The sequence below is a fragment of the Bos javanicus genome, chromosome 23 (genome assembly GCF_032452875.1).
Source record: "Bos javanicus breed banteng chromosome 23, ARS-OSU_banteng_1.0, whole genome shotgun sequence".
NCBI lineage: Eukaryota > Metazoa > Chordata > Mammalia > Artiodactyla > Bovidae > Bos > Bos javanicus.
Window position 1 is genome coordinate 15517034 of NC_083890.1, and position 25953 is coordinate 15542986.

General features: G+C 56.8%; 1 protein-coding gene across 3 annotated transcripts; it reads left to right on the forward strand.

The window, feature by feature from the left end:
• Positions 1 to 1428: 1428 nt before the first annotated feature.
• On the forward strand, positions 1429 to 18342 carry MDFI (MyoD family inhibitor). 3 transcript variants are annotated; one of them, XM_061398140.1, is made up of 5 exons: positions 1429 to 1671; positions 3251 to 3337; positions 10527 to 10712; positions 13677 to 13901; positions 17511 to 18342. In XM_061398140.1, exons 2-5 carry the CDS (start codon positions 3262 to 3264, stop codon positions 17765 to 17767), a joined length of 744 nt encoding a protein of 247 aa, XP_061254124.1. In that variant the 5' UTR covers positions 1429 to 1671; positions 3251 to 3261; the 3' UTR covers positions 17768 to 18342. The 3 variants fall into 3 exon arrangements, with proteins under 3 accessions (XP_061254124.1, XP_061254125.1, XP_061254123.1); XM_061398141.1 differs by having other exon boundaries at positions 10587 to 10712; XM_061398139.1 differs by lacking the exon at positions 1429 to 1671 and adding an exon at positions 2908 to 3110.
• The last annotated feature ends 7611 nt before the right edge of the window (positions 18343 to 25953 follow it).

Genomic DNA, 25953 nt, shown 5'->3' on the forward strand with positions numbered 1-25953 from the left:
AAGGCTGGAAAGAAATGAGTGAGGGGAGACGAAAGTGAAGGCGGGTAGAGCCCAACTCTGGGAGCCTGAAGGCCAATGTGAGCACTTTGCATTTGACTCTGAACTAATTATCGGGCCCCAGGAAAGCTAGGTCTGGGCTTGTCTGCAGAGCCCGCTTGGTGTTGTGGGGTGGGGGCTGGAGGTGGTGGAACCATCTTCAGCCTCTACTCATTTACTCAGGCCCTTCGGGAAGAGACGGTAATAGGCCAAGGACAAGAGTGAGGTGTGTAAGGCTTACAGTGAGTGAGGCTCGGGTGTGAAACTTCAAGGGAGCAGCAAAAAAAAAAAAAAAAAACCTAGGTAATTAACATAAAACAATATTTTCCTGCAATATATCTAAAAATTGAAATCAATGCAAAAAATCTCTAGTGAACAAAATGCCAACATTTTAAATGAAGACAGGATCTAAACCTGAATTTTCATGATCCCATCTCACTCGTTTCACTTTAATCTCAGCCCTGGTTCCAATAAAACTTTATTTATAAAAATAGGCAGCTGGCTGGCAGGGCTGTAATTTGCTGATTTGCTTTTTAATATCGAATTACAATGTATTTTATATTGGCACCTTCCCAAATTTCGCACCCCAGCAGAGTCTCCCAGTTATCTCATCCTAGTCCTGATCCTGGATAGCACTGAAACTATTAAGGTCCACATGGAGGGTCCTAGTGTGCGTTCCTCCTGAAGCTCAGAGAGGTAAAGGGACTTCCTAGGAGACCAGGTAGATGGTGGAATTGAGGTCTGGAACTGGAGTCCCATGCCAAGGCCCACCACCTGGTCATCACCCCATACTGTGTTTTGTCCTGGAATGCTGATTTTAATTAGTGGGTGTTTTTGTTTTCCCAACTTTTTATTCAAGTATAATACTCATATTAAAAAAAAAAAAAGTACCTGCACTATAAATGTTCAGCTTGCTGAGTTTTCACACACTGAGCACACCTGTATAATCAGTATGTGGGATTAAATTTAAAGTCTGTTTTTACATTTCCAACAAACCAGACATATTACTTGGTGCTGGACCAGACAGAGTCAGGGGACTTCTGATCCCAAGCAGGTGATTTCAGACAGAGAGGCTGGGAGACTGGGCGGATCCAGAGTTTAGGGGCTGGGGATAGAGACTGAGAAGAGGGGTGTGTGTGTAGGGGGGGGGGTTGGTTAATGGTGCAGGGCTGGGGTGTGCGCTTAGGGAGGGGCCGCACGTGCAGGAGAGGAGAGAGACAGTGGAGGCTGCCCTGGAGACAATGTCCACCCCCTGCTTACGTCCTTCCACTTCCAATCTTGGAGGCGGATGAGGCCAAGCTCCAGGGCCCAGGTAAACCGGTAAGAATGCTGCAGTCGCCAAGCCCCGCGGGTGCGTCCCGGTGACTCAGCCATTGCCAGGAAAGGGGAATCTGCCCCGCTCCCCAGAACTTCCAGACAGCAGCCTGATCCGGGCTGGCTCCCGGGGCTCCAGGCCGGGCTCCGCAGCAGGCAGCCCGGCCCCGGGAGTGGGACCCCTTCCTCCCCACCGGGGGGGCCCCCACTTCCGGCCGGAGGCACCTGGGCTTATCGCGGGGACGCTGCCTCTTGGTGGCGAGACCTCTGAGGGCCACAGTGGTCCTGGCTGCGACGGCGCCACGAGGACCTTTGAGCATCGTAAGTAGCGCCTGAGGTGGGGCTGGGGAACATCGAGAAGAGGCCCTGGGTCCCTAGCTCGGCCCCCGCGTCCCAGCCCCGGCTTCAAGCCCGGGCTTGGAAGGCGGAACTGGGAGAACTGGCCTGGCGCCGCCGCCGCCTCCCTAATTGCTCACCGGCCCTCGTGGTGGGGAGCCCAGACGCGGCTCCCAGGCGTCCTCGGTCTAGCGCGGCCAGACGCCGTCACCCCAGCGGGCGGCCCCACCTGATCGTCTCCGGGCCCGCCCACCCCTCACCCGGTGGGCCGCAGGCTCCACGCCTCCCCCTTCCTCGGGGATCGGGTGCCAAGCTAGGTTCCCTGAACTAACCCCCACCCCCACCCCCACCACGACTGTCTGGTCGCAGCTCCTTCATACCCCCGCCCTGAGGAGGGATCCAGCTCAATTCCAGATGGGTAGCCCGGCTGCCCCTCCCCCAAACACCCCCCTCCGCAGGGGCTCACTCCCTCCTCTTTCCCAAGCACCCCGCAATTTGGAAGGCCTCGGATTCCAGTGTGGAGCCAAATGAAGGGCTGAACTCCAGAACCTCTCTTAGCCTCCAAAGCCGGGTTTCTGACCCAAATTCCCACGTGCGGCTGGTGGGGGTGGGGGAATCAGGGATGCTGAGGGCTGCTCTTGGGACACGGGAGGCTCGAATGTCACCAACCGGATTTCCCGAAGGGGGTAGCTTCTGGCGGGGTGGGCACCCGGTCTGTGCCACAGGTTAGGACCGCGGGCGGGGACCGATGGGGTGGGCGAAGCGTGCCTGAGAAACTCGATCACTCCCCACCTTTGGGACAACGAGATTTGGGGGCCACAAATATTCAGACAATTGGCACGAGGTAGTTGTGATCACCGTGGTTTTTCTCTCTCTCTCGTTCTCTTGCTTTTCCCAAAACTTTTGCAGAGTTTAGCAGGCGAAGGGGAACTCGCGGCCCCCTTTGCAAGCTTCCCGGGGAGTTGGGCCTGGGAGCGGGGCGGAGATTTGGGGAGACTGGGGCCCAGCTCAGAGAGCGCGGAGGAAACGCGCGGAGCCGGCTTCCTGTGGGGGCTCCGGCCGCGGCGCCCCGCGGACAGACGTGTCCGGCCCAGGCAGCGCCTAGCCGGGCGCGGGGGAAGGGACGTGGTGGTGGGGGACGCCTGGGAAGGCGAGGAGGGGGCGGGGAGAGGGTGGGCCGGAGAGGAGGGGAGGGAAGAGGAGAGGCGAGCCGGGGAGGAGCGAGGGGGCTGCAGGGAGAGGAGGCAGAAGCAAGGGGGCGAGAGGCGCGCGCTGGCGCCGAAATGCGAGAAAGAAGCGAGTGAGAGGGGAGGGGCGCGGAGAGGCCGAGTGGCCGCTGGGCTGGGGCGCCCGCGGCCGGTGCGCATGGCAGGCCCCGCGCGGTGATCCCCGCGAGGCGAGAGAGCGGCGCGCAGCTCACTAGAGTAAGTCAGTCCCGGACCGAGCCGGGAGGGGTGTGGGCGCGCGGCTGCCGCCGGATCGCCCCCTGCCCCGGCCCCCTTTTCCCCGGCGCGCGCGCGCGCGGGGACCTCCCGCCCCACCCGCTGAGCCTTGTTTCTCGTAGGTCCCGGGCCGATGTCCCAGGTGAGTGGCCAGCACCCCCCTCACTGCGACGCGCCCCATGGAGCCCCCAGCGCAGCCCCGGGCCCAGGTAGGAACCAGGGATGCAAAACAAGACCGGACGGGAGCAGGGGTAGGCGGCTGGGGGAGGGCGGCTGGTAATTCTCCCCTCTCCTCTTTGAGAAGTGGGGAGACGGTTCGGGGGACCCTGAGTGGAGGTGGGGGCGAGAAATCTGGGTATCGGGGACCGGGTCCAAGGAGAGTGGAGGGCTGGGACGATGGGGGCAGGGCCCGAACGGAGGCAGCGGCCGCGCCAAGTTGGCTCCAACTCTCTCCACTCCCAACACCAGACACACACACACCGCAGTGTCTGTCTGTCCGTCTGGGATTTGTGTCCCAACCGTTTCTGCCCAGTGTGTAAATATTTATGGGGGCCTCAGGCGGAGGTGGGGGTGTCTGAGTCTTTCTCTCCTTCCCTTCCCCCATCCTAGCCGGAGCCTAGCGCTTCCCGAAAACTTTTGTCCACAGCAAGCGGCTGCAGGATCGGCCCCTCCCCTCCTTGCCATCTCCTCTCGTTCGCCTTCCTCCCCACCCGGGGCCTGGCCAGCCCCCGCCACTCCTACCCTGCTTGCACACACAGACACACACAGGCACACACACGCATACACACATACACAGAGTTTCTCCCCCGCCCCACCCCTCTCCTTCTCTCTCCCCGCTTCTCTGTTTCAGGCACTCACCCCAACCAAGTGCCCACCACTCAAATGAACTGTCCCTTCCCCCAAATACAGGATCTGTAACCTTCCTGGAATTATTCCTGCAGGAGCCTACCCCCTCTCAGGGTTTGTGACTCCCTAAGGGGGCCTGGTAAGAAGGCAGGGGCCCTGAGGAGTCCTGGTGATGTGGCTCTCTGTCCACCTTCTCACCATACACATGTGCGCTGAGGTTCCCAGTGGACAGCAGGGACAGGGAGAAGTCAGGAACATCTAGGGTTTGTTGGGGAAGGCGGAAGGGTGGCGGGCAGGAGCACAGGCCCGGATGTCATGCCTTTAATCTCAGTTCTAGGTTAGTCTGATCATCTGCCTCCCTCTCACCCAGCCCCATTAGCCCTTTCGCCCCTCTTTGAGTCTCCAAATAATGGAGGTCTCATCCTGGACCTCTGACATGAACTTCCTGCATGGCCTTGGACAAGTTTCTTCCCTTCTATGGCCTCAGTCTGCACATCCACGCATAGGGACTGGTCTGCCCATTTGGAAAGACCCAAGTCTACCTGGTGTGGACGCTGGCCCTTTGGAGACCCAGGGTTGTGGAGGTGGGGGTGGTGTCTAAAGTGGTGGGAGGGCAAGTGGCAGACGGGTGGCCAGGGGCCCGCACATACATGAAACCAACGTGTCTGCTCTGCATCCCGCCAGCCCTCAGACTGCCCTGCTGAATGTGGGGGCCCTGGAGTGGGGACTTCTGGGGTATAAACTCCTTCAGGAACTGGGCTCCTGGAGCCTGGGAGGAGAGCGCGGGGCAGGGGCCTGGGAAGGCTCTTTCTCTCTCTTGCCCCTTCTCTCTTTCTCGGCCTCCTGATTCTCTGCCTCTCTCCCCGTCTCCCCTGCCTTCTTCCCTGGCTTATCCATCTTCTCTGTTCTTTCTTCCACTCCCTCCTTCCAAGACCCTCTCTCCTGTGTGACCCGTTCCCGCCCCAGCAGGGGGAGGAGAGGCTGAATGTGCTGGAGCCTGGAGCCGGGACAAGGGCCAGGGTGGGCCACTGGGAGGGCTAAGTCCTGGGCTGTAACTTGAGGCCCAGCCCCAGCAAGCCCCCTCCCCAGCCTGGGCAGGGCCAGACAATGTGGCTTTCATAACACGAGAAGGCCTGGCTCTGCCACTTTGGGAGATTGAGCCTGCTGCCCAGGAAGCCCAAACCGCAGGAGACCCAGCCAAAACCCCACAGACGCCTGAATCCGAGACCAGAATCCCCCACGCCCCTTGCTGAGCACTGACAGAACAGCAAGGCCACGGCGCTACCCCAGGGGGCCCTGCCTCGGGCAGGACCGCCAGGAACCAAGTCAGCCCCTCCCTCAGCCGCCCAGGATGCAAACAGGGAGCAAGGGGGCCCAGGGCAGCTCTGGTCGGGGGCTGGTGGCCAAGCCCCCACACCCTTGGCTCCCCCAGTGGCCTCCTCCTCCTCCAGCCCTGAGAGCCCCGGGAGCCTGGCTCCCTAACCCACAGCAAATTTCTGTCCAGCACTGGGGCGTCACATTCCTGCTCTTGGTTCTGAAGTGAGTTTCCTGGGGAATTGGAGCTTTTAGACCTAAAATAAAACCAGCTGGACCCAGCCTAACTGGTCAGCTCAGGCCCTCTCCAGTCCTTGTCCTGGTGGCCTGGGCCTGTGTCCCATGGGTCGCAGTGTGTATCAAGCAAGCCCACGTTCTTACTGTCGTGGTGCCAGGCGCCAACCCCAATTCTCACCTGGTTCTCTCTCCTCCTCCCAACCTGGGGCATTCTAGACTCCAGAACTCAGTCCTCGCCATCAGACATTGGCTAAGCGCCACTGGGGGTGCAAAGATGACACTGACGTCGCCCCAGGCGAGAGCTGGGGAGTGCTGGTTGAGGACCCACGCTTCACTCCCAGTTACAGTTTACGGCAGGGAGCTCTGGGCGCTGAATCCTCAGGAAGTGGCCACTCCGAGGAGGGACTGTTGGCTCGAGGGTCAGGGTAGTCTTTCTGGAGGAAGAGGTGAACCTCCGGCTGGGTGGTGAAGGGTGATTGGATTTGGGGAGAGGGGAGGGGTAAGACCTTCTGATCCAGAGGGACAATAGAAGCCGGGATGGATTGGGCAGAAGGCCCAGTGGTGGCCTGGGACCACGGAGAGGTCAGTCGACCTGGAACACAGGATCCTGTCCATTGATTAGGTTGAAGGCATAGACTGAGGCCTTGAATACCAGGTCAAGGAGGGACTGGGATGAAGGTCTCCAGTCACTGCTCTCTGAGCAGATCAGATCCCGGCTGCCTCTTCAGAGATGGTCGGAGCTCCAGGGGAGAGGCTGGGCCCACTGTCCACAAAGACAGGGGAGCGGGCTTGGCTGGAGGAAGCAGGCATGGGAGCTCAAGGACGTGGGTCCTCTGGGCCCTTTCCAGGCGTGGGCTGAACCCATCCCACCTGGAAGAGGTCCCCCCAACCCCCTCTCGGTCCAGGAATGGCAAGCAAAGGGAGCGCACAGGGTCCGGCTGAAGCTTGAGGCTTTCCGTTTCCCTCTCGGGCTTATGGATTTAAACGTGACCTTTCCACCCTCTTCTGGGGCTGTCTTTCCAGAACTCAAGGCATTATCCTGTGCCAAGGATGAGAGTATATCGAGGCATAGGGGCCCTTGCCTTTCTGCATGTCTCCTTTGGAGACTCTTGAGAGAGGTGCAGGACTGGGGCTTCTGCTCAGAGATGCCCACCGCATGGCTGGCTCCCAGTATACAATTATCTTATTTTTAATTTATTATTATTATTATTATTTTGGCTGCATCTCAAGACATATAGGAGGTGCAGAGTCCTAACCACTGGAGTAAGTGAGTGATAGTCACTCAGTCGTGTCTGACTCTTTGCAACCCCATGGAGTACAGCCTACCAGTCTCCTTGGTCCATGGAATTCTTCAGGCAAGAATACTGGAGTGGGTTGCCATTTCCTGGGAATTACCCCTGTGCACATTAGAAAAAAGTGGCTATTTGATCAGATGGGGCAGATGTACCTGTGGGTGAGCAGATGGCACCTCCAGGGAGGGCAGGACCCCAACCAGGGATTCTCACACCACCCCCACCCTGGGCAGGTGCCTTCATGCCTAGCAACTTAAGCTGCTTGTCCACCCAGTGGCCCTTGGCCTTTGCTGGCCTCCCCACCCTCCAGAAGTTTCTCCTTAGAGACGTTCTCCCCTCTGGGGCTGAGCAGAGGTCTCCTGGTCCCAAGAAGGAAAACTAGGGTCTTTCGGCTTCTTGATGGTTGACCCCGTGGGCCCCACCTCTTATCTGGGTTTGCTGCCCCGTGTGCTCGCGGTGAGAGCTGTTTTTGGTCCAGCATCTTGGTGTCGCGGCCCCCGGTCCATGCGTCATCCACAGACAGGTTTCCCCGGCACTTCTTGCTCCTCAGCCTGCTCCCCATCTCTGTGCCGTCTGCAGTTTCCTCTTCTGCCCTCAGGGTTTCTCCTTCAGCGTCTGCTGGGTCCCCTCCGCTGCCCTCTGGCTCCAAGAGGTCTGTCTGTCTGTGTTTCCAGGTCAAGATAACTGGACTGGATTTACTTTCCTCCCTGGTTTCCTTCCAAGGTCTGATGCTCACCCCAGAATGGCAGGCTTCCTGCAGGAGGGGCCTCCTCAGAACCTCGTCTGGGCTGTCTGTAATTTCCTGTTCCCACCAGATTCAAGGTCACCAGCCCTGTAGGTGACTGTCAGGAGAGACTGCCCAGAGTGTGGCAGTCAACATGTCAGGGAGGAGGGCCGGGGTGGGGACCCGTCTCCTAATCCTGCTTTCTCAATTTCCTCCCTCTCCAACCCTGGGGGCCCAAGAGAGCTGCAGGCTCGGCTCCTTCCCTTCCAAGAGCGACAGTGTCACCGCTGTGTGCCCTGGTGACCTCAGGAGAAAGCCTGGGACGTGACCACAAGGCCCGCCACGCAGTTACTCTATCTTCCCTCGTTCACACCGCAGCTGTTCACGCTGGGGTCTGCTGCTGGTCTCAGAATGTCCTTTCCCCTTTCTTTGCTGACTGACTGATTATTCAAGACCCGATATGGGCATTGCCTTCTCCAAGAAGCCTCCTAGACTTGCACACACACATACACACACACACCACACCCCGGGGATGAGTGCCCGTCTTCTCTGCTTCCACAGTCCTTAGCTGCACCTGCTGTAACCCCTGCCCTTCAGTTTGTGAGACTGTCACCCACCCCCACCCCAACAGAGGGCTCCTGGGTCAGTGACCTGGTCTTTCTCACTGTGGTCCACCCAGTGCTTGACGTGTTGGGGGGGTGTGTCGTCGCTGTCACAGCAAACAGCACAGGAAGGAAGGAGGAAAGGAAGGAAGGGAGAGGAGAGAGGTCAGGCAGGGGACAGGCGGGGGAAGCGTATGGGAGTGGCCCCCTGCATGCCAGGTACCGCTGAGGGTTTCATTTACTCTTTGAAACCCTGAGGGACAAGCATGCTTGTCCCCTTTTCATGCAAGGCGACCTAAGTCCTAGTAACTCGCCCAAGCTGGTATCCGGTAAAAACCAGGGCTTGGGTCTTCCAGCTCCTGGCTCGAGCCTCTGTCATTACAGGCTTGGGAGGGTCAGCACTCCCACTTCCGGGCTCTGGCAGGACGCCTCTGGGGCCAGAGGCTGGAGCTGGGCAGCCCCCTCCCTTCCTGGGAACTAGAACTCAAGCTGTGAGCCTCCCTCTCAGCTTGGTCTTGGCCTCCAGCCTCCCCTCTGCTCCGCTATAGATCAGCCTCCACCACTAGGTGGGCAATCTGGCTCCCCCTTGGGGGTCATCTCTGCTCCCCTGCTCCCCCTAGGCCCAGCAGAAAAAACACTTGTCCTCCTATTAACCTATTAGCCAGGTGGTGAGAGGAGCTTAAGGAATGGATGGGGCTGGAGGAACCCACCCCCTGCCTCCCTGGGCACCAGGAGGGGTTCCCAGCACATAACTGCCACACTTCAGGGGTGGCTGAAGCCCCAGTGCTCCCTCCTCCCTGTCCCAGCTCCCAGCTCCAGGCAGGGCCAGTGGTTTCCCCAGACAGGTTGGAGCATGCCTGCTGCTCTCTGTGCAACCTCCATGGGGCCCCTGGAGCCCCCACCCCCTGGCCATGGGAGAGCAGAGTCTTTGGAACAAGGATCGTCCAGGGGTCTCTGAGCCCCTGGATCGTCCCCTGCCCTCCAGATGCTCCCACCCCCTTGACCTGCGTGCCCAACCTGAATTGCTCCCTCTTATATCTCCCCGCCCCATCCTCCCCTGCCCTCATTTGCAGACAGCTCAGAGAAAGACCCCGTCCCTAAGGCCACCTGTGCTCTGTGGTCGGCTCCACTGCTGTCTCTAAGACTGGCCTTTGTCTCTGTCCCTGCGGGTGTGTGTGTCTCGTGATCTCTCCGTGGTGTGGACGGATGGGCGCCGACCTCTTACTGTCTGGATTTCATCACCCTTTCTCGTCATCTTTCTCTGTGGCTCCCTGTGTGGCTCTCCCCTCTCTGAGCCCTTCGGTCTCTGTTTCCATCTCCCCTGCTCCCATCATGGCTTGGGGAAAGGGGCACCCTCTAGGGGTGCCCCTGTCATTCCCACTGCACAACCTGGGGGTTGATGGGAGGCCCACGCTGCACCCCGTCATTGCCCCACCTCGGCCCCTGGCCCCGTGACCCCAGGCCTCACTTTCTCCTGTCCACCCTCAGGCTTTCCCATGCCCGGTCACCTTTCTGCCTCCCGGTGCCACCTCCCAGCCCCCAGAACTTTCCTCCCCTGGGCCCAGCCGGCCCTGGTCCTGCTGCCTCAGGAACTGTGGGTTTGAAGGTGGCTCCAAGTCTGCCTTCCGCCCACCCTGGACAGAGGGACCGAGCCACTCACTGTAATTACATGTGGCTGCCGGCCGCCTCTTCCAGCCCTCTTGGGCCGTCTCCCTGTCTCTCTTCCTGCCTGGAGCCCCTCCGCCTCACCCCAGGCTTCTCAGACTCTTTCTCGTGCTATCGTCCTCTCTCTGCCCTGGTTTCTCACCGTTTCTCCATCTGTATATTGCTCCCTCTCCATCGCTTCTGCCTCTGCCCCCGTCTTTATCTTTCTCTCCATCACTGACTTTGTCTTAGTTGCTTGCCTGCCCTGGGCTGTCTGTCACTGGGCGTCTAAGTGCCCGGTCTCTCGAGTTCTGATGCACTGTCTCTCTTCGCTTCTGCCTTTCACATCCTTTTGATTCTTTCTCTCTGCACGTCGCTCTGGATGCCTGTTCCTATCTCCCCGTCACTGTCCATCTGTTCTCTCCTGCACTGTGTCTCTGCCTCCTTCCCCCACTTTCCTTTGTACTGTGCATCTCTGGCCCCCTCCCTGACCACACACACACACACACACACACACACACACTTCCACGTGCACACACCCTTGCTCGCTCATGGGCTGTGGTTTGAGACCTTTCTATTTTAGAGGCTGGCACCGTTACCAGATAGGGTAAGGGCTGGGTAACTGGTACAGAGACCAAGAATGAGGGCTCAGGGCACTCTGGGCCGTGGGGAGGGGACCAGGGCTGGGCCAGCTGGAGGGCACCAGAAGGATGTCCCTCAGTCGTCTGCTTTTTTCTAGCCCAGACCCCATCCCTCCTTCCTGGGCTGGAGGTAGTGACCGGATCCGCTCACCCCGCAGAGGCAGCGCTTGAGGAGGGCTCCCTGGAGGAAGCAGCGGCACCCCCCATGACCCAAGGCAATGACCCTGAGGCCCCCCAGATCCTGGACAGCACTGACCTCGATGTCCCCATAGAAGCTGTGACATGTGAGTCCTAGGGGTCCGGGGTTTGGGGTGGCAATACGTGGGGGTCACTCTAGGGAATCCAAAACAGATGGGCTTTGTGTGCCTACGGGAGCCTAGCCTGGGCCAGGACTTTGAGGTGTGGGCAATGGAAGGGTGTAAGACATTGTCATTGTCCTTGCTGTCTAGGAGGACATCCACATCATTTCTATCCACAAAATGATTTGGATAAAATTAGTTCAGAATGAGTGTGGACAGGCTGCAGGCAGCCTCATTCTGTGGTTCAGAACGAGAGCGCGTGCAGTCTGCGGAGGGGGGCTGGGGCTCGGGGGCAGGAAACCGGAGCCCGAGGCAACCCAGCTTTCAGGGTGTCAAGAGCAAAATGGCAGGAGAGACACTTCTAGTTGCTCTGGGAGCAACTAGAAAGGAGCAAAACTCAGCTGTGTTCCTGGGTTTGGCTCCATGTCTCCGAGGAGGTCCTGGAAGGGGAGAATTTACCACCATCACCCTCAAAAGCAGGGGAAGGGGCTTCCAAAATCATTTTGTAATTGCCAATAAGATCAGCAAAATCTGTGGGACACATTGGTACTTTTCAACTTTCTTTTTCTGTATGAGCTCTCAGACTCTCCAAATCAGCCTGTAGTGAGGCAGCCAGATAGCTCTTGACAAGCCCATTTTACAGATGAGGAAACTGAGGCTCCCTCACCCTGGACACAGACTGGGGAGCTCAGGTCTCCAGCCCCAGGGCTGTGTCCTGTGCCTGCCTGCCCTGCTGGCATGGCAGAGTCGTGGAGCCACTTTCAGGCAGGGCATTTGGGGTAAGCTGGACACCCTGGAAGTCGGGGTTACTAAATCCTACTAGCGCACTGTCCTCGAGACACACCCACCAGCAGGACCCAGAGAAAGAGGTAAACGCCGTGGCCATGGAGGAGAGGGCCTGGAAGGGACAGACGCTCCTATGTCCATGGGCCCTGGGTGTTTGCTCTGTGACTCAGCCCCCACGGCCATGGCCACAGGCAAGCTCTGTGTCCGCCCAAATCTCCCGGGGCCCTCAGCTCACCACACGCCCCCGCCCTCTGGTCACTGTGCCTGTGTTTAGGCAGCAGGGCAGAGGGCACCAAAGCTGGCCAAGGACTCAGCACAGTCATCCCCCCACCCCGCCACCCCGGCCGTGGAGCCCAGAGGTCGGGGCAGGATGATTCAGGCCTGGCCACTTCCCATGGCCTTACCCCTGTTTACCCAGATGCAGGGACCAGCCGCTGCTCAGGGCCAAAGGTTCCCAGCGTGGCTCTGTCTCCCATCCTTGCCCTGACCCGCCCCACCCCCCCACCCCCAAGCTTGTCCTCAGCTCCTTTCTCTCAATCGCCATCTCCTTCCCACTCCACTGCCTAGCTGTGGAAGCTCTGGCAAGTTTTACCCTCTCTGGGCCTTGGTTTTTTCATCTATGAAATGGGCTAGTAACAGTAGTTCTGTTTGACGCTTAACGAAATTATTACACATAGGACTCTCAGCACTGTATCTGGTACCTCATCACAGCTCAAAACATGTTGGCTACTAATTTCAAGAGTAGTGACGGTTGTGGTAGTAGCAATTCATTCCTCAGCCCTTTGTCTCCCAACTTCTGCCCCACTCCACGCCCCTCTGCCCTTGGAGCCCCACCTTTTAGCCTCCAGGCTGATCCTACTTATGACCCTTATCTGTGTGACCTTGAACAAGTTTCTATACATCTCTGGGACTCAGTTTCCTCATCTGTAAAAGGATACCGCCCCATAGCAATAGAGAGAACAATTCGCACCCCAAGTGCTCCAAACAGTGCCAGCGTGCCGTGGGTGCCCGGCGAAGTGCTCCCACCATTACTAGAAGGCCCAGTACCCCCAGTCAGGCCCCCTTCTGTCCCCTCAGCCTCCAACACCCCCCACCACCCCCTGACATCTCCTGCCACAATCCAGACCCAGAGATTTGGCCTGGAGGGACCTGGGGATCCAGACCCCAGGGCCAGAGAGAAGGAAGCGCCCCAAATTTATACATTTACTGAGGGTCCTCAGGGCCAGAGGATCCCACCCAGGAGTCAGGGGCCCTGAGCAGAGGGGTCCTTGAACTCTTGTGACCCCTTCTCAGACTTCTGCCCTGACACACAGACACACACACACACGTGCATACACCTGCCTTCATCTCTTGGGGACAGAACCGTACCATCCAAGTGGGCAAACCTGAGTGAGGTGAGTCAAGGAACCAGGTGCTGGCATGTTCTCCAGGACCGTTTTCCCCGCACCCCACTAATAAGCTGGCTTGGTCCCTCAGTCTGGGATGGGGACCCAGGGTTCCTGGCTTCTGAGGTCTCCCTGCTGGCTTCCCTCTTCCCTCTCCTGCTCCCCACCTGGACCCCAAGGGCCGCTCAGCAAACTTTCTTCCAGCGGGGGCAGGGGAGCTGGGGGTGGAAGGAGCAGGAGGTGGGGGGGCTGCTGTGAGGAGCCCCCCTGGATTCCAGGGCCAGGCGTTCATCTCCAAACAGATGTTTCCAATGAATCACCCGGCACTCGAAGGGCAGAAGCAGCTGGGGGCTTGGCAGGGGCCGAGGTGATGGTTAACTACTTCCGTGCTGCCCCTCCTCCTCTCTCCGCTACCACTGTCGCCAAAATCCCCAGACTCCAAGAGCAGGAGAGTGGATTTCACATGGGATAAGAAGGTGGGGTGCAGGCCCCTGCGCTTCTCCCCTTGCCTGCACCTCTGTCTATTCTCGAATGACCCCTGGCCTGGAAGTCAGGGGCCAGGCTCCACTTGGAGGCTATTCTGTGATGCGCCTCTGGGCAAGTCAGTTCTGCTCTCTGGGCCTCGGTTTCCTCATCTGCAAAAATGCAGATCAGCTAGGTAAACTGGGGTGTGTCTAGGAGCGAAGCCAGCAGGAGTTGAGCAGAGCCCTGGGAGACTGTCCCGGCCACCCCATCCCCCATCTTCTCCTCCATCGCCCTTTTCTCATGGTCTCTCTAGGCCAGCCCCAGGGGAACCCCTTGGACTGCACCCCACTAGTGGCGAATGGCTCTGGCCACCCCTCGGAGCTGGGCGGCGCCAGGCGGACGGGGAACGGTGCCCTGGGTGGCCCCAAGGCCCACCGGAAGTTGCAGACGCACCCATCTCTCGCTAGCCAGGGCAGCAAGAAGAGCAAGGGCAGCACCAAGTCCGCTGCCTCCCAGATTCCCCTCCAGGCGCAGGAAGGTAAGCACCCCACTCTGCGTCCCCCAGAGAGAAGCCTCCAGAAGTCTGATGCAGGGAGCGGCAGCAGCATCTTTACTAGGTTGCTTAGAAGTGCGGCACCCTATCCCCACGCCAGGCCCTCAAGGTCCAAACCTCTGGGTGGGGCCCAGGAGTCTAGATTTTAACAAGCTCTCCAGGGAATCTGATGCAAGACAGAGAACCTTGCAGAGGACACTTGGGTAAAGTGAGACACATCTGAGCTCTCAAGACCACCCCTTCTCGTCCCTCCTCTCTCAGAGTTGCTGTAACAGAGAATGGAACCATCTGGGCTGGTCCAACCAAAGCCACCCCATTTCTGGAAACAGAAATTTTCCTTGAGCTATGGACCATTTGCCTAGTGAGAGCACAATAGCAGAATAAAATGATGCACCATCAGATGCTTAACTGGAGGGAAGGTGGGGGGTGCAAAGTGCAGTGGGAGGTCAGAGCACCTGGATACACCCGCGGTTGTTCCTGCCGCACAGAGGTCCTCTGGGGGGCTGCCCTGGGCAATCAAGTCCCCCACCCCACAGGCATGAGTTCAGCAAGGTGACGGCTGCCTGTAACCCAGTGATGCTTGACCTTAACCCCAGAACTTTTAAGTAGTTTCTCTCCATGTTGGGAGACTGGCTGGTCCTCTGCAGACAGAATTCAGTGTACACCTGAATTCAGCATACGGAATTCAGTGTACACCTGAAATCAGTGTACAGAATTCAGTGTACACCTGAAATCAGTGTACAGAATTCAGTGTACACCTGAAATCAGTGTACAGAATTCAGTGTACACCTTTGCACGTGACATGTTCATAACTTTCACCCTTCCCCCCAGAGCAGATTATGCCCAAGAACCTTATTTATGAAGGGGATATTCGTACATTTAAAGCGAACAGGAAGGCATTCCTTCGTGGTCCAGTGGCTAAGACTCCACGCTCCCAATGCAAGGGGCCTGGGTTTGATTCCTGGTCGGGGAATACCACAAAGAAGATTCAGCACAGCCAAATAAATAAATATGTTTTAAAATGAAACAAAGTTAACAGAGCATGACCTGTGAGCCAGGCACTGTGCTGTGTGCAGGGTACCCAGGAGATGGTTTCATAAAGTTTTCATGAGAGGCACAAACAGGTCATCTCACCCTGCGATACAATAAATGAGGAGTGATAAAGTGAACACAGGGATGCCCACACCAGCCCCGAAAACGGGAGGGGAGTCTGGGAAGGCTCTGGAGGTGTCCGAGCAAGCCTTAAAGGACCAGTAGGAGGATCCGGCCAGGGTGCGTTAGCACGGAGGTGAGAACTGGCTCATGCGGCTAGTTGATGAAGTTCCAGGGGAGGAATGGTGAGAGGTGAGACTCCTAGTGGGGCTTTCAGGTGGTGCTAGTGGTAAAGAACCCACCTGCCAACTCAAAAGACCTAAGGGATATGGGTTCGAACCCTGGGTAGGGAGAAGCCCCTGGAGGATGGCATGGCAATCCACTCCAGTATTCTTGCCTAGAGAATGCCACGGACAGAGGAGCCTGGCAGGCTACAGTTTATAAGGTCGCAAAAGATTCCCTGTACACAGGACCTGGGTGTGGGCATCAGAGCTTCCGTGGCAGTGTGAGACTCCCACTGGACCAGCAGCCTGTACCAGGGGCCCGCCTGGTCAGGGGAACCGGACACAGCCTATGGCCTGGCCCCTGGGAGGAGTGCCAGCCAAGCACCCTGGCCACACGCTGAGCAGTTCAGAGCCTGGGCTGCTGAGCCAGCGCCGCCACGTCGGGCTGGATGCCCAAGGGCGGGAGCCCACGTTCATTCCCTCCCTTATATTTATTTACTCAGCACCCGCAGTGTGCCAGTGTTGGGCGCCCTCCCTTTTGATGCTGGTACTCTAGTAGGTGGCAGAGCTGTGGAAGCCATGGAAGGTGATGAGTTCTAGGCAGGGAGGCAGAGCAGGCCTGCGGGAGGGGACGGGGGTGCGGGGGTCAGGTGGGCAGCTTGCGGTATTGAAGAGGATTCTGGAGGAAGGCTTCACCGAGGGGAGACATTTGAAGAAGGAGAGATAGAGTGAGCGGAGCAGGTTTCTGGGGCCAGAGCGCTGAGAGAACAAGGGGGCCGTGCCTGCAGGATGGGGAGCAGCCAGTGTGGCCACGGCGGAGTGATGGGAGAGGGGCCTCGGGGGTCACTGAGCACCCTGGGCTTTTCCTCCCAGGGAAGTGGAACCTGCTAGAGGGTCCTGAGGGCGGGAAGGATGGAATTCAACAGAAGTCTTTCAAGGGTCCTCTGGCCTCCGTGTGAATGCAGGGGTGGCCAGAGGCGGGGAGTGAGTAAGGATGCTGTCACTGGGCAAGAGCTGAGCAGGGTGGTAGGATTCCTCATAGATTATTTATTTATTTCACTTTTGTCTGTGCTGGGTCTTCACTGCTGTGCTCGGTCTTTCTCTAGTTGTAGAGAGCGGGGTCTGCTCTCTAGTCACAATCTGCAGGCTTCTCATTGCTTCTCTTGTTGCGAAGCAGGGCTCTAAGGCACGTGGGCTCGGCAGCTGCAATTCCCAGGCTCCAGGGCACAAGCTCAGTAGTTGTGGTCCATGGGCTTAGTTGCTCCACAGTATGTGGGATCTTTCTGGACCAAGGATCCAACCAGTATCCCCTGCATTGGCAGGTGAATTCTTGACCACTGGACCACCAGGGAAGTCCCTGGATTGGTTTTGAAGAGACTTCTCAGAGCCTCCGTTTCTTCATCTGTATTGAGGGGTTGACACAGCCCCACCTCAAGGAGTTGTTACAAGTTTCACTTCAGTTCAGTTCAATTCAGTCACTCAGTCGTGTCTGATTCTTTGTGACCCCATGAATTGCAGCACGCCAGGCCTCCCTGCCCATCACCAACTCCCGGAGTTCACTCAGACACACGTCCATCGAGTCAGTGATGCCATCCAGCCATCTCATCCTCTGTCGTCCCCTTCTCCTCCTGCCCCCAACCTCATCCTCTGTCGTCTCCTTCTCCTCCTGCCCCCAATCCCTCCCAGCATCAGAGTCTTTTCCAATGAGTCAACTCTTCGCATGAGGTGGCCAAAGTATTGGAGTTTCAGCTTTAGCATCATTCCTTCCAAGGAAATCCCAGGGCTGATCTCCTTCAGAATGGACTGGTTGGATCTCCTTGCAGTCCAAGGGACTCTCAAGAGTCTTCTCCAACACCACAGTTCAAAAGCATCAATTCTTCGGCGCTCAGCTTTCTTCCAACTCTCACATCCATACATGACCACCGGAAAAACCATAGCCTTGACTAGACGGACCTTTGTTGGCAAAGTAATGTCTCTGCTTTTCAATATTCTATCTAGGTTGGTCATAACTTTCCTTGAGTTTAATTCCTGCACAACACTTAGGGTCTGGAACATACCCATCCTGGGTATGTTCATGAAATAGATAAATGACCGAGGGAGTCGGTCCCTCGGAAGCAGGGACTCGGGATCTAGGCTGCTGGGTTTCAGACCCTCACTCCCTGTGACTTCCCTGTGCCTTGGGGTCACCTGGAAGGTGGGTCCCCATTTCCCGGTACCCAGGGAGGGTTGCACGAACGTCATTCCTCACCGAGTGAGCCCCCAGCCCTCTCGCCCTCAGACTGCTGTGTCCACTGCATCTTGTCCTGCCTGTTCTGCGAGTTCCTGACGCTGTGCAACCTGGTCCTGGACTGCGCCACGTGCGGCTCCTGCAGCTCCGAGGACTCATGCCTCTGCTGCTGCTGCTGCGGCTCCGGCGAGTGTGCCGACTGTGACCTGCCCTGCGACCTGGACTGCGGCATCCTGGACGCCTGCTGCGAGTCGGCCGACTGCCTGGAGATCTGCATGGAGTGCTGCGGCCTCTGCTTCTCCTCCTGACCCCTGCACGCTCTGGAGGCCGCCCCGTGTCCCTGGCTGTCACCCCAGGCTGCGCCGCCCCCTCCCCCTGGGCCCTTCCCATCCGCCCTGCACCCTCCTGGAACCCCAGCCCGGTGAGAGGGGGAGCCGGTCCTCCTTCCCGGTTTTCCAGGACCTAGTGGGGGGCGACGGGAGGGGGGACGGCTCCTGGATCAGCTGCCAGGGCTGCCGAACACTGTGAAAGTTGGGGGAGGGACAGGGGCATGGGGGAGGCTGGGGCGGGGCTGTGCACTCCTCTACCTCTCACTGCCCCTGTGCCTGCCTCCCCTGCCCCCATCCCAGGCTTCGAGAACAGCAAAATGTGAAAAGAAACACATCCCACCCGACCTCAGCCAAACCCCTCCCCCGTCCCCTCCTGGGGTCTTGGTGGGGGGACCTGACCCATACAGTGACCCCGGAGGGCAGGGCTGGCCTTGGGCCCAGGGTGGGGTAGGAGGGGGGAACGGTATAGAAAAGACTGGAAGGGGAGAGGGAGGGAATGGAGGGTGGGTCCGTTCTGTTTGTTGCTGTAAATAAAGATGTATGTCCATCTCAGATTTCCTCAGGACTCATGAGTAACAGCCTCGGACCAGGACTCTCAAAAGCAAACACTCCCACAGCCCTCCCCCGACCCTCCCAAATGAATAGGGCTTTCCTGGCTTCTGGGCCCCCTGCCCTTGTTTCATGCCTACCCCTGAGGGAAGGAAGGAAGAGGGGTACCCACTCCCCACCTTTATTTCTCTCTTCTGGCCAAAGGGATGGAGAAGCCCAGACAGGGAAGAGTTAACCCTTGGCATAGAATTAATTAACAGCAGATGTGTTCAGGTTTTGATTAATTAATCTCCTGCTGACTCCAGTTTCTCGAAGCCATGATGGCTTGAAGGCATAGGGTGACGCCTGTGTCAGTGGCTGAGCCGTGCCTGGGGAGGGGGCAACCAGTGCGGCTCTGGAACACGTTTGTGGCCTGAGTGGGTTTCACGTGGCCCAGCTGCAGTTGACCCCCTGATTGCCAGGGGGCTGAGATTGAAGAAAGCTGTCAGGACTAGTGGGAGCCTCAGAGGCCACGTTCCAGGGCCCTTGGTGCGGGGTAGGGGTTGGGAGTTGGAGGGGGAAGACCTGAGCACTGAGGCTGAGCGTAGGGAGGGCTGCCTGGACCAAGCCCTCTTCCACCCGGTCCTGGACCTGGGGGGAACCAGGACGGGTTCAGGGTGAGTGAGAGGACGTCTCGTGGTTGGCCTTGGATTGTCCTGAGAAGACGTGGCCGAAGAAGCCCTTGAAAGATGGAGACCTCCTGGGAAACTGGCGGGCTCTGCTTCCAGGAACGAAGGGTGGAGAGGCCCCGATGGATTCTGGAGGAAAGGAGGGAGCTCAGGAAAAGGGCCAGATGAAATCTGAACTCTCTGAAGGAATGCCACGCTAGGAGCAGCCCACGGCCTTGGGCGTGGGCTGCAATGTCAGCAAAAGGAGGTGACAGGAGGTAGTGAGGAGGACAGCCCCCAGCACCACACTGCCCCCCCCACCCCGCCCTGCAAACTCATACACATGTACTCAGAACACACATGTACTCAGACTTCACTGTACCAGCACCAACGTTTTCTGACTTCTGGGAGCACGTAGGAAACTCAGAACACAGAGAGGAACTGACCTCCCCAGGATCCCATCAGCAGGGTCAAAGTCGAGAGAGAAGCCCCATCTTCTTGGCCCCCCTCAACGTTCATTTATCTGCTCACTTGTCTCAGGTTTTGGGTTTTGTGTTTTGTTGGGTTTTTTTTTGCTTAGTTATTGTATGCTTGAAGTACAAGCGTTTTGAGTCTAATCTGTGCATACACAAGCTTTTACCTGGATCGTTTTCCTTTTTATTTACAAAAATGTCAGCATCCCCCTCACACTGCACTGTTTCTATCACTTGACCATTTTGCCTTGGGGGCTCTTCCTTATCAGCACATTGAAGAGGAGCCTGGAGCTTCCCCAGGGATAAGCCACCATGATCCAGGTGCCCAGCTCCGCTGAATCCCATCCATTCATTTCCCTGTTATAAACAAGTTACATGAGCATGTCCTTTTGAACAAATGAGCTGTTTCTGTAGAATAGTCTTGAAGGTGGGATCGATGGGCCTCAGGGCATGTGTTTGTGACTTAGCTGACCTCAATGTAGGGAGTGCCCGTCCACTTCTCTCACTGCTGCCTCCCTGTCCCCAGGAGGATGGACGATGGTGGGAGGGCTCCTCTTTGGTCCCCACTCAACCCAGTTTCTTACCAGGGCTGGGGTTCAAGGAACTTGAGGGTGGCTGGGAGAGCCGGGGTTGGGGGTGCTCCTGACCAACTCAAGGTCTGGTCCAGGTGGGCAGGAAGGCCCCCTCCCTGGCCCTCTCCCCTCCACGGGGGCTGAGGCAGGAAGAGGCACCTCTGTAGTCCAAATAGCGATTTCCTGCTACAGGATAGTGGCTGAAATCCGAGAGGCTGAGCTGGGTGGGAGCAAGACAGGGGCGAAATTTAGCCAGCCTCCCCCAGCGTGCATACACACACACACACACACTCTCTCTCTCTCTCCCCCTCCCTCTCCTTACAGCCACATACTCACGTGCCTTCTACAAAGTCACACACATACCACTCACACACACATACACACACTCTCCTTCTAGCCACATATTTACACACATTCCACAAAGTCACACACATTCCACACACACAGACACACAGACACACACCAGATATATATACACATGCGGTCACACACCGCACGTTGCAGAGCCTGCAACACCGCCAGCCCTGTTCATCCTGACCTCTGTGTCTGCTGCCCTCTGCCCATGCCCCCATCCCAGGCCTGCCCTGCCTTCCCCACCTCCACATCCTTGCCCAGGCAGTCTCAACTTTGCTGGGAGGTAGATGGCGACTTAGCAGCAGCAGCAGTAGCAGATGGCATTCAATGGCATTGGAGGTGATGGAATTCCAGTGGAGTTATTTCAAATCCTAAAAGATGATGCTGTGAAAGTGCTGCACTCAATATGCCAGCAAATTTGGAAAACTCAGCAGTGGCCACAGGACTGGAAAAGGTCGGTTTTCATTCCAATCCCAAAGAAAAGCAATGCCAAAGAATGGTCAAACTATCGCACAATTGCACTCATCTTACACGCTAGTAAATTAATGCTCAAAATTCTCCAAGCCAGACTTCAACAGTGGTTCACGTGAACCGTGAACTTCCAGATGTTCAAGCTGGATTTAGAAAAAGCAGAGGAACCAGAGATCAAATTGCCAGCATCTGTTGGATCATCAAAAAAGCAGCAGAGTTCCAGAAAAACATCTACTTCTGCTTTATTGACTAAGCCAAAGCCTTTGACTGTGTGGATTACAACAAACTGGAAAATCCTTAAAAAGATGGAAAGAACAGACCACCTGACCTGAGAAATCTGTACACAGGTCAAGAAGCAACACTTAGAACTGGATATGGAACAACAGACTGGTTCTAACTTGGGAAAGGAGTATGTTAAGGCTGTATATTGTCACCCTGCTTATTTAACTTATATGCAGAGTACATCATGAGAAGCATTTCATGTACATCAGAGTACATCATGAGGAGCATTGTACTAGATGAAACACGAGCTAGAATCAAGATTGCCAGGAGAAATATCAATAACCTCAGATATGCAGATGACACCACCCTTATGGCAGAAAGTGAAGAACTAAAGAGCCTCTTGATGAAAGTGAAAGAGGAGAGTGAAAAAGTTGGCTTAAAACTCAACATTCAGAAAACTAAGATCATGGCATCTGGTCCCATCACTTCATAGGAAATAGATGGGGAAACAATGGAAACAGTGAGAGACTTCATTTTTGGGGGCTCCAAAATCACTGCAGATGGTGACTGCGCCATGAAATTAAGAGACGCTTACTCCTTGGAAGAAAAGCTATGACCAACTTAGACAGCATATTAAAAACCAGAGACATTACTTTGCCAACAAAGGTCTATCTAGTCAAAGCTATGGTTTTTCCAGTGGTCATGTATGGATGTGAAAGTTGGACTTAAAGAAAGCTGAGCGCTGAAGAACTGATGCTTTTGAACTGTGGTGTTGGAGAAGACTCTTGAGAGTCTCTTGGACTGCAGGGAGATCCAACCAGTCCATCCTAAAGGAAATCAGCCCTGAGTATTCATTGAAAGGACTGATGCTGAAGCTGAAGCTCCAGTACTTTGGCCACCTGATGTGAAGAACTGATTCATTGCAAAAGATCCTGCTGCAGGGAAAGATTGAGGGCAGGAGGAGAAGTGGGTGACAGAGGATGAGATGGTAGGATGGCATCACCGACTCAATGGACATGAGTTTGAATAAGCTCCAGGAGTTGCTGATGGACAGGGAAGCCTGGCGTACTGCAGTCCACAGGGTCACAAAGAGTCAGACATGAATGAGTGACTGAGCAGAAATGACATTTATCTTAGAGGCCACCCACCCACCCAGCTCTGCCCACACATCCTTCCAGGGCAAGCCCTGGTTCTAGACCCTTCCCATCCACACCGTGGCCCTTCTCTGTTGGCTCCCAGTCACTGCTCTCTGACCAAATGATCTCAGCCAGGTTCTGCTGTAGGCCCCGGGAAGAGGCCCTGCCACTCTTTGGACCTCAGTTTCCTTGTGCGCACGATGGAACAGTGATGAGGCTCTGGAAATCTAACGACAGTCCCGGTGTCCGGGGAAGTGGCCTGCCTCTCTGGTTTTCTTTCACCCGTGGAGCAGGACATCAGCCCCCCATTTGCCCAGGAGACTTCTTGAGGGGCACCCTCTTGCCCTGGATTGTCTAATCCAAGACAAGCATGATCACACTTGTGTGAGGACAAGGTGGTCAGGCCAGGTTGAGTTGTCCCTGGCCAGTACTTCCCATGACCTCCGGTGATCCCGTGTGTTTGCCCTGTAACCAAGCAAGAAGCTGAGCCAGGGGCTGGCTTGTGCGGGGCGAGGTGCTCAGCCAGACCCCATCTGCTTCCAGAGCATCCACCAGCTTCTCCCACTTCTTTGGCACATTTAATTGGCATTTCCTGTACTTGAACTCAGAGCTGGGCCAACTTGACTTCAGGCCTTGAACCCCTCATGGCTCCAGAGCAAGGAGGGGACACCTTTAAGCAGCATCAGTGATGCTAAATTGCCTGTAGTCATGCCCTGGGGACTTCTCCAGTTCCCTGGGAAGATGGGGTCGTCTGGGGGGCAAAGGTAATCCCTGAGGCTCAGGAGGATTGCTTCAGACACTCCCCATTGCTGAGCAGCAGGAAAGAGGAGAGGATTTTCAGGTGGCGTAGTGGCAAAGAACCCACCTGCCAATGCAGGAGACACAAGAGACGCGGGTTCGATCCCCGGATCGGAAAATCCACCGGAGTAGGAAATGGCAATCCACTCCAGTATTCTTGCCTGGGAAACTCCATGGACAGAGGAGCCTGGCGGGCTACTGTCTATAGGGTCTATAGGGTCTATAGGGTCACAGAGAGCTGGACATGACTGAGTACACACATACTCTCAGGACTGGCCGGCATATGCAGGGAGGGGTGGGAGCCTCAGGGCACAGGCAGGGGCAGCAGAGGAAACAGAGGTCACAGATCTGGCTGTCGCATCCATGTTTATGCTCCTTCCTACAGTCCAGCTTTCCTAGGACTCTAGGGAGACAGTCATGGAATGGAACCTGTGGCCAGAGGCCCCCTGCTGCCCGGCCATCCCCTCCCCTCCCACCTCCTCCAGAGAAAAGCCCCCTCCCAGCCTTCCTTGCCCTGCACCTGGTTTTCCTACCTTTCCAGACCCTGCAGTGGCCTCTGCCCCATGGTTCCTGCCATCTCTGGGTCTCTGGGTGACAGTCTGGCTCCCTCAGGAGGCAGACAGGTAGCAGGGCTCAGAGGTGGGAAAGAGAGGTGTGTTTATGTTCTGTGTCTGTCAGGCCTTTCTCGGGGGGCCCAGGGAAGGCGATAAGCCCACCACGTCAGGGGACAGAGGGCCCCAAAGAGCCAGGCCTCTGACGGGTTACCTGGCTGCCCCTCCAGGACCAGGTGAGCACATCTCCCAAAGAAATGGGAGTGCTATGACTGCAAAAGGGGGAGACAGGCTGGCAGATTAAAACAACGAAAGTCACTGTAGGTGGGTCTAGAGGAAGCACCTGGGTGGGGGACGCCGGGCTGGAAACCTTGAGCTGCACAGGGCATCTGGCTGCAGAAGGAAAGCCAAGGACAAAGGCCTTCAGGGAATTCCTTGGCGGTCCAGTGGTTAGGACTCCAAGCTTTCACTGTCGGGAGAGTCCAAGTTCGATCCCGGGTCGGAGGACTAAGATACAAGGCTTGACCAAAGAAAAACAAGAAAAAGGACAAAAGCCTTCAAATATCTGAAGCCTGGGAGGAGAGAGAGGCTGTCTCAGGCTCCAGCAGCAGAGGTAAGACCCAGAGGCAGATGCCTGCCCTGGGCAGGAGAGAGAGCCGCCCCGCAGGCTGCATTGCAGTGGCGGTATGGGGGAGAGGGGTCCTCCCTGTTCCCAGGACTGCCCTGGGGGAGGGGTTGTTGAGGGGTCCCCATAAAAGGAAGGACAGATGGAGGACGGTGGTTACAGGTGGCCCCCACAATTCCTGCTAAATCACACTGGCTCAGCAGCCAGTGACTATCTGATAGGAGCGAAGCAGAGAGTGAAGCTAGACAAACCAGAGATGGAGTAAGATGCTGAAAAGGAGGGGAAGAGACAGCAAGGCAGAGGGGAAAGTGCAGACAAAGCGTTCCCAAGGCCCTAGAGACAGAGGCAGGCAGGCTGCAGGCACGTCCCTCGGCTGCGCCCAAGGTCGCCCGCCAGGGCTGTGGGTGCAATGGTGCCCCTCCCGGGTCCCGGGTCCCTCCCACGCCTGGAGCCACCACACCGTCCGGCAGCGGCATTAATTAGGGGCCTAGCTAATGGCTCGGAAGATTGGCCCGTTCCAGGGATGCTGCTGAATAGAGACCTCGGTGAGATTTATTCCTAATTATCTCATTTGTCTCCCCCCATTACTCTTTATGGCTGGGATTTATGGGGCCATTAATGGGGCCTGGCCAGGCCAGGACGAGTGTGAGCCTTGAGATGCTTCATAATAATAACAATAACAACGCTCACCCTGGGCAGATTGATAGGTTCTTGCCGTCCCCGCCCCCTGTCCTTGGGACCCCAGCTACCTGCTGCCCCATGTGTCCTCTTGCTTCGGGGACCCCTGGCGCTCAGCTCCAGGTCCTCAGCCACCTGTGGAGTTCAAGCCCTCCTCCGCCCCACTCCACCCCAAGCCTGTCTTTTAGCTCTTCTCTGGTGCCACTGACCAGGAGCTTCAAGCCAGTAGCTGGAGTGTCCAGTCCAACGGCAACGCCTCCAGCTCAAGGCCTGTGTCAGTAATCAATGAGCTCGGTTGCAAGCAGCAGAAAAGCCAGCGAAAGATGGCTTCATCTGTAAGGACATGCCCTGTCTCTTTAACAGAGGTGAAGAGGTCGGTCATCCCGAGTTGATCTGGAGACTCGGAGGTGCTCTTAAGGAGCCTGGCTCCCATCCTTTGGCTCTGTTATCCTCAGCGTGCAGTCCAGGGCTCCCCTCCTCATCACAACATGGCTACTGTAGCCCCAGGCAGCAAGCTCACACAGTATCCACACAGAACAAAAAGAAGCAGAGAGCGGGAGAGACACCTTCTCCCCCGAAACCTTTCAGGAGAGGGGCGAAAGCATTTCCAGAAGCTTGCGACAGGCTTACTTACATCTTTGTCCAGATTGGGTTACAAGTGGTCTAAGGTTGACTTCTCCAGAAAGAAGCCCTAGACAAAGCTTCGAGCGCAAGTAGGTTTGTTCAGGAGGGGATTCCAGGAACCATCAGGAGAAGAGGAGTGAGACTGGGAGGGGAAGCAGCCAATAAAGGGTGTGTTATCAAGTCGGTTACCACCACATGTCGCTGGTGCTCAATCCTGCCTCTGAGGGAGCTGAAGTATTTATACACCAAACCCACCAACACTGGTTGAAGGCCGTTCCCAAAAGAGCATCAGTTTTCTGGAGCTTACTGCCTGCTTGGGCTGCTGGAGGAAACCCTCGGGCAAAGGGGTGGAGATGCTAAGAGGGAGGGTTAGCCAGAGAGCCCTTCACTGGTAAAGGCTGAGGGGACAGGCAGTCCCATCACCGTCAGTGGGTGTGCAGGGACTGGTGAACGGGCCCACCTGGT

Bases quoted from the DNA above. Each gene is read 5' to 3' on its own strand.
- MDFI (XM_061398140.1), top strand. From the start codon at position 3,262: ATGTCCCAGGTGAGTGGCCAGCACCCCCCTCACTGCGACGCGCCCCAT. The intron at 3,338-10,526 runs GTAGGAACCAGG...GCTTTTTTCTAG, and splicing joins CAGCGCAGCCCCGGGCCCAG to CCCAGACCCCATCCCTCCTT. The intron at 10,713-13,676 runs GTGAGTCCTAGG...TGGTCTCTCTAG, and splicing joins CCCCATAGAAGCTGTGACAT to GCCAGCCCCAGGGGAACCCC.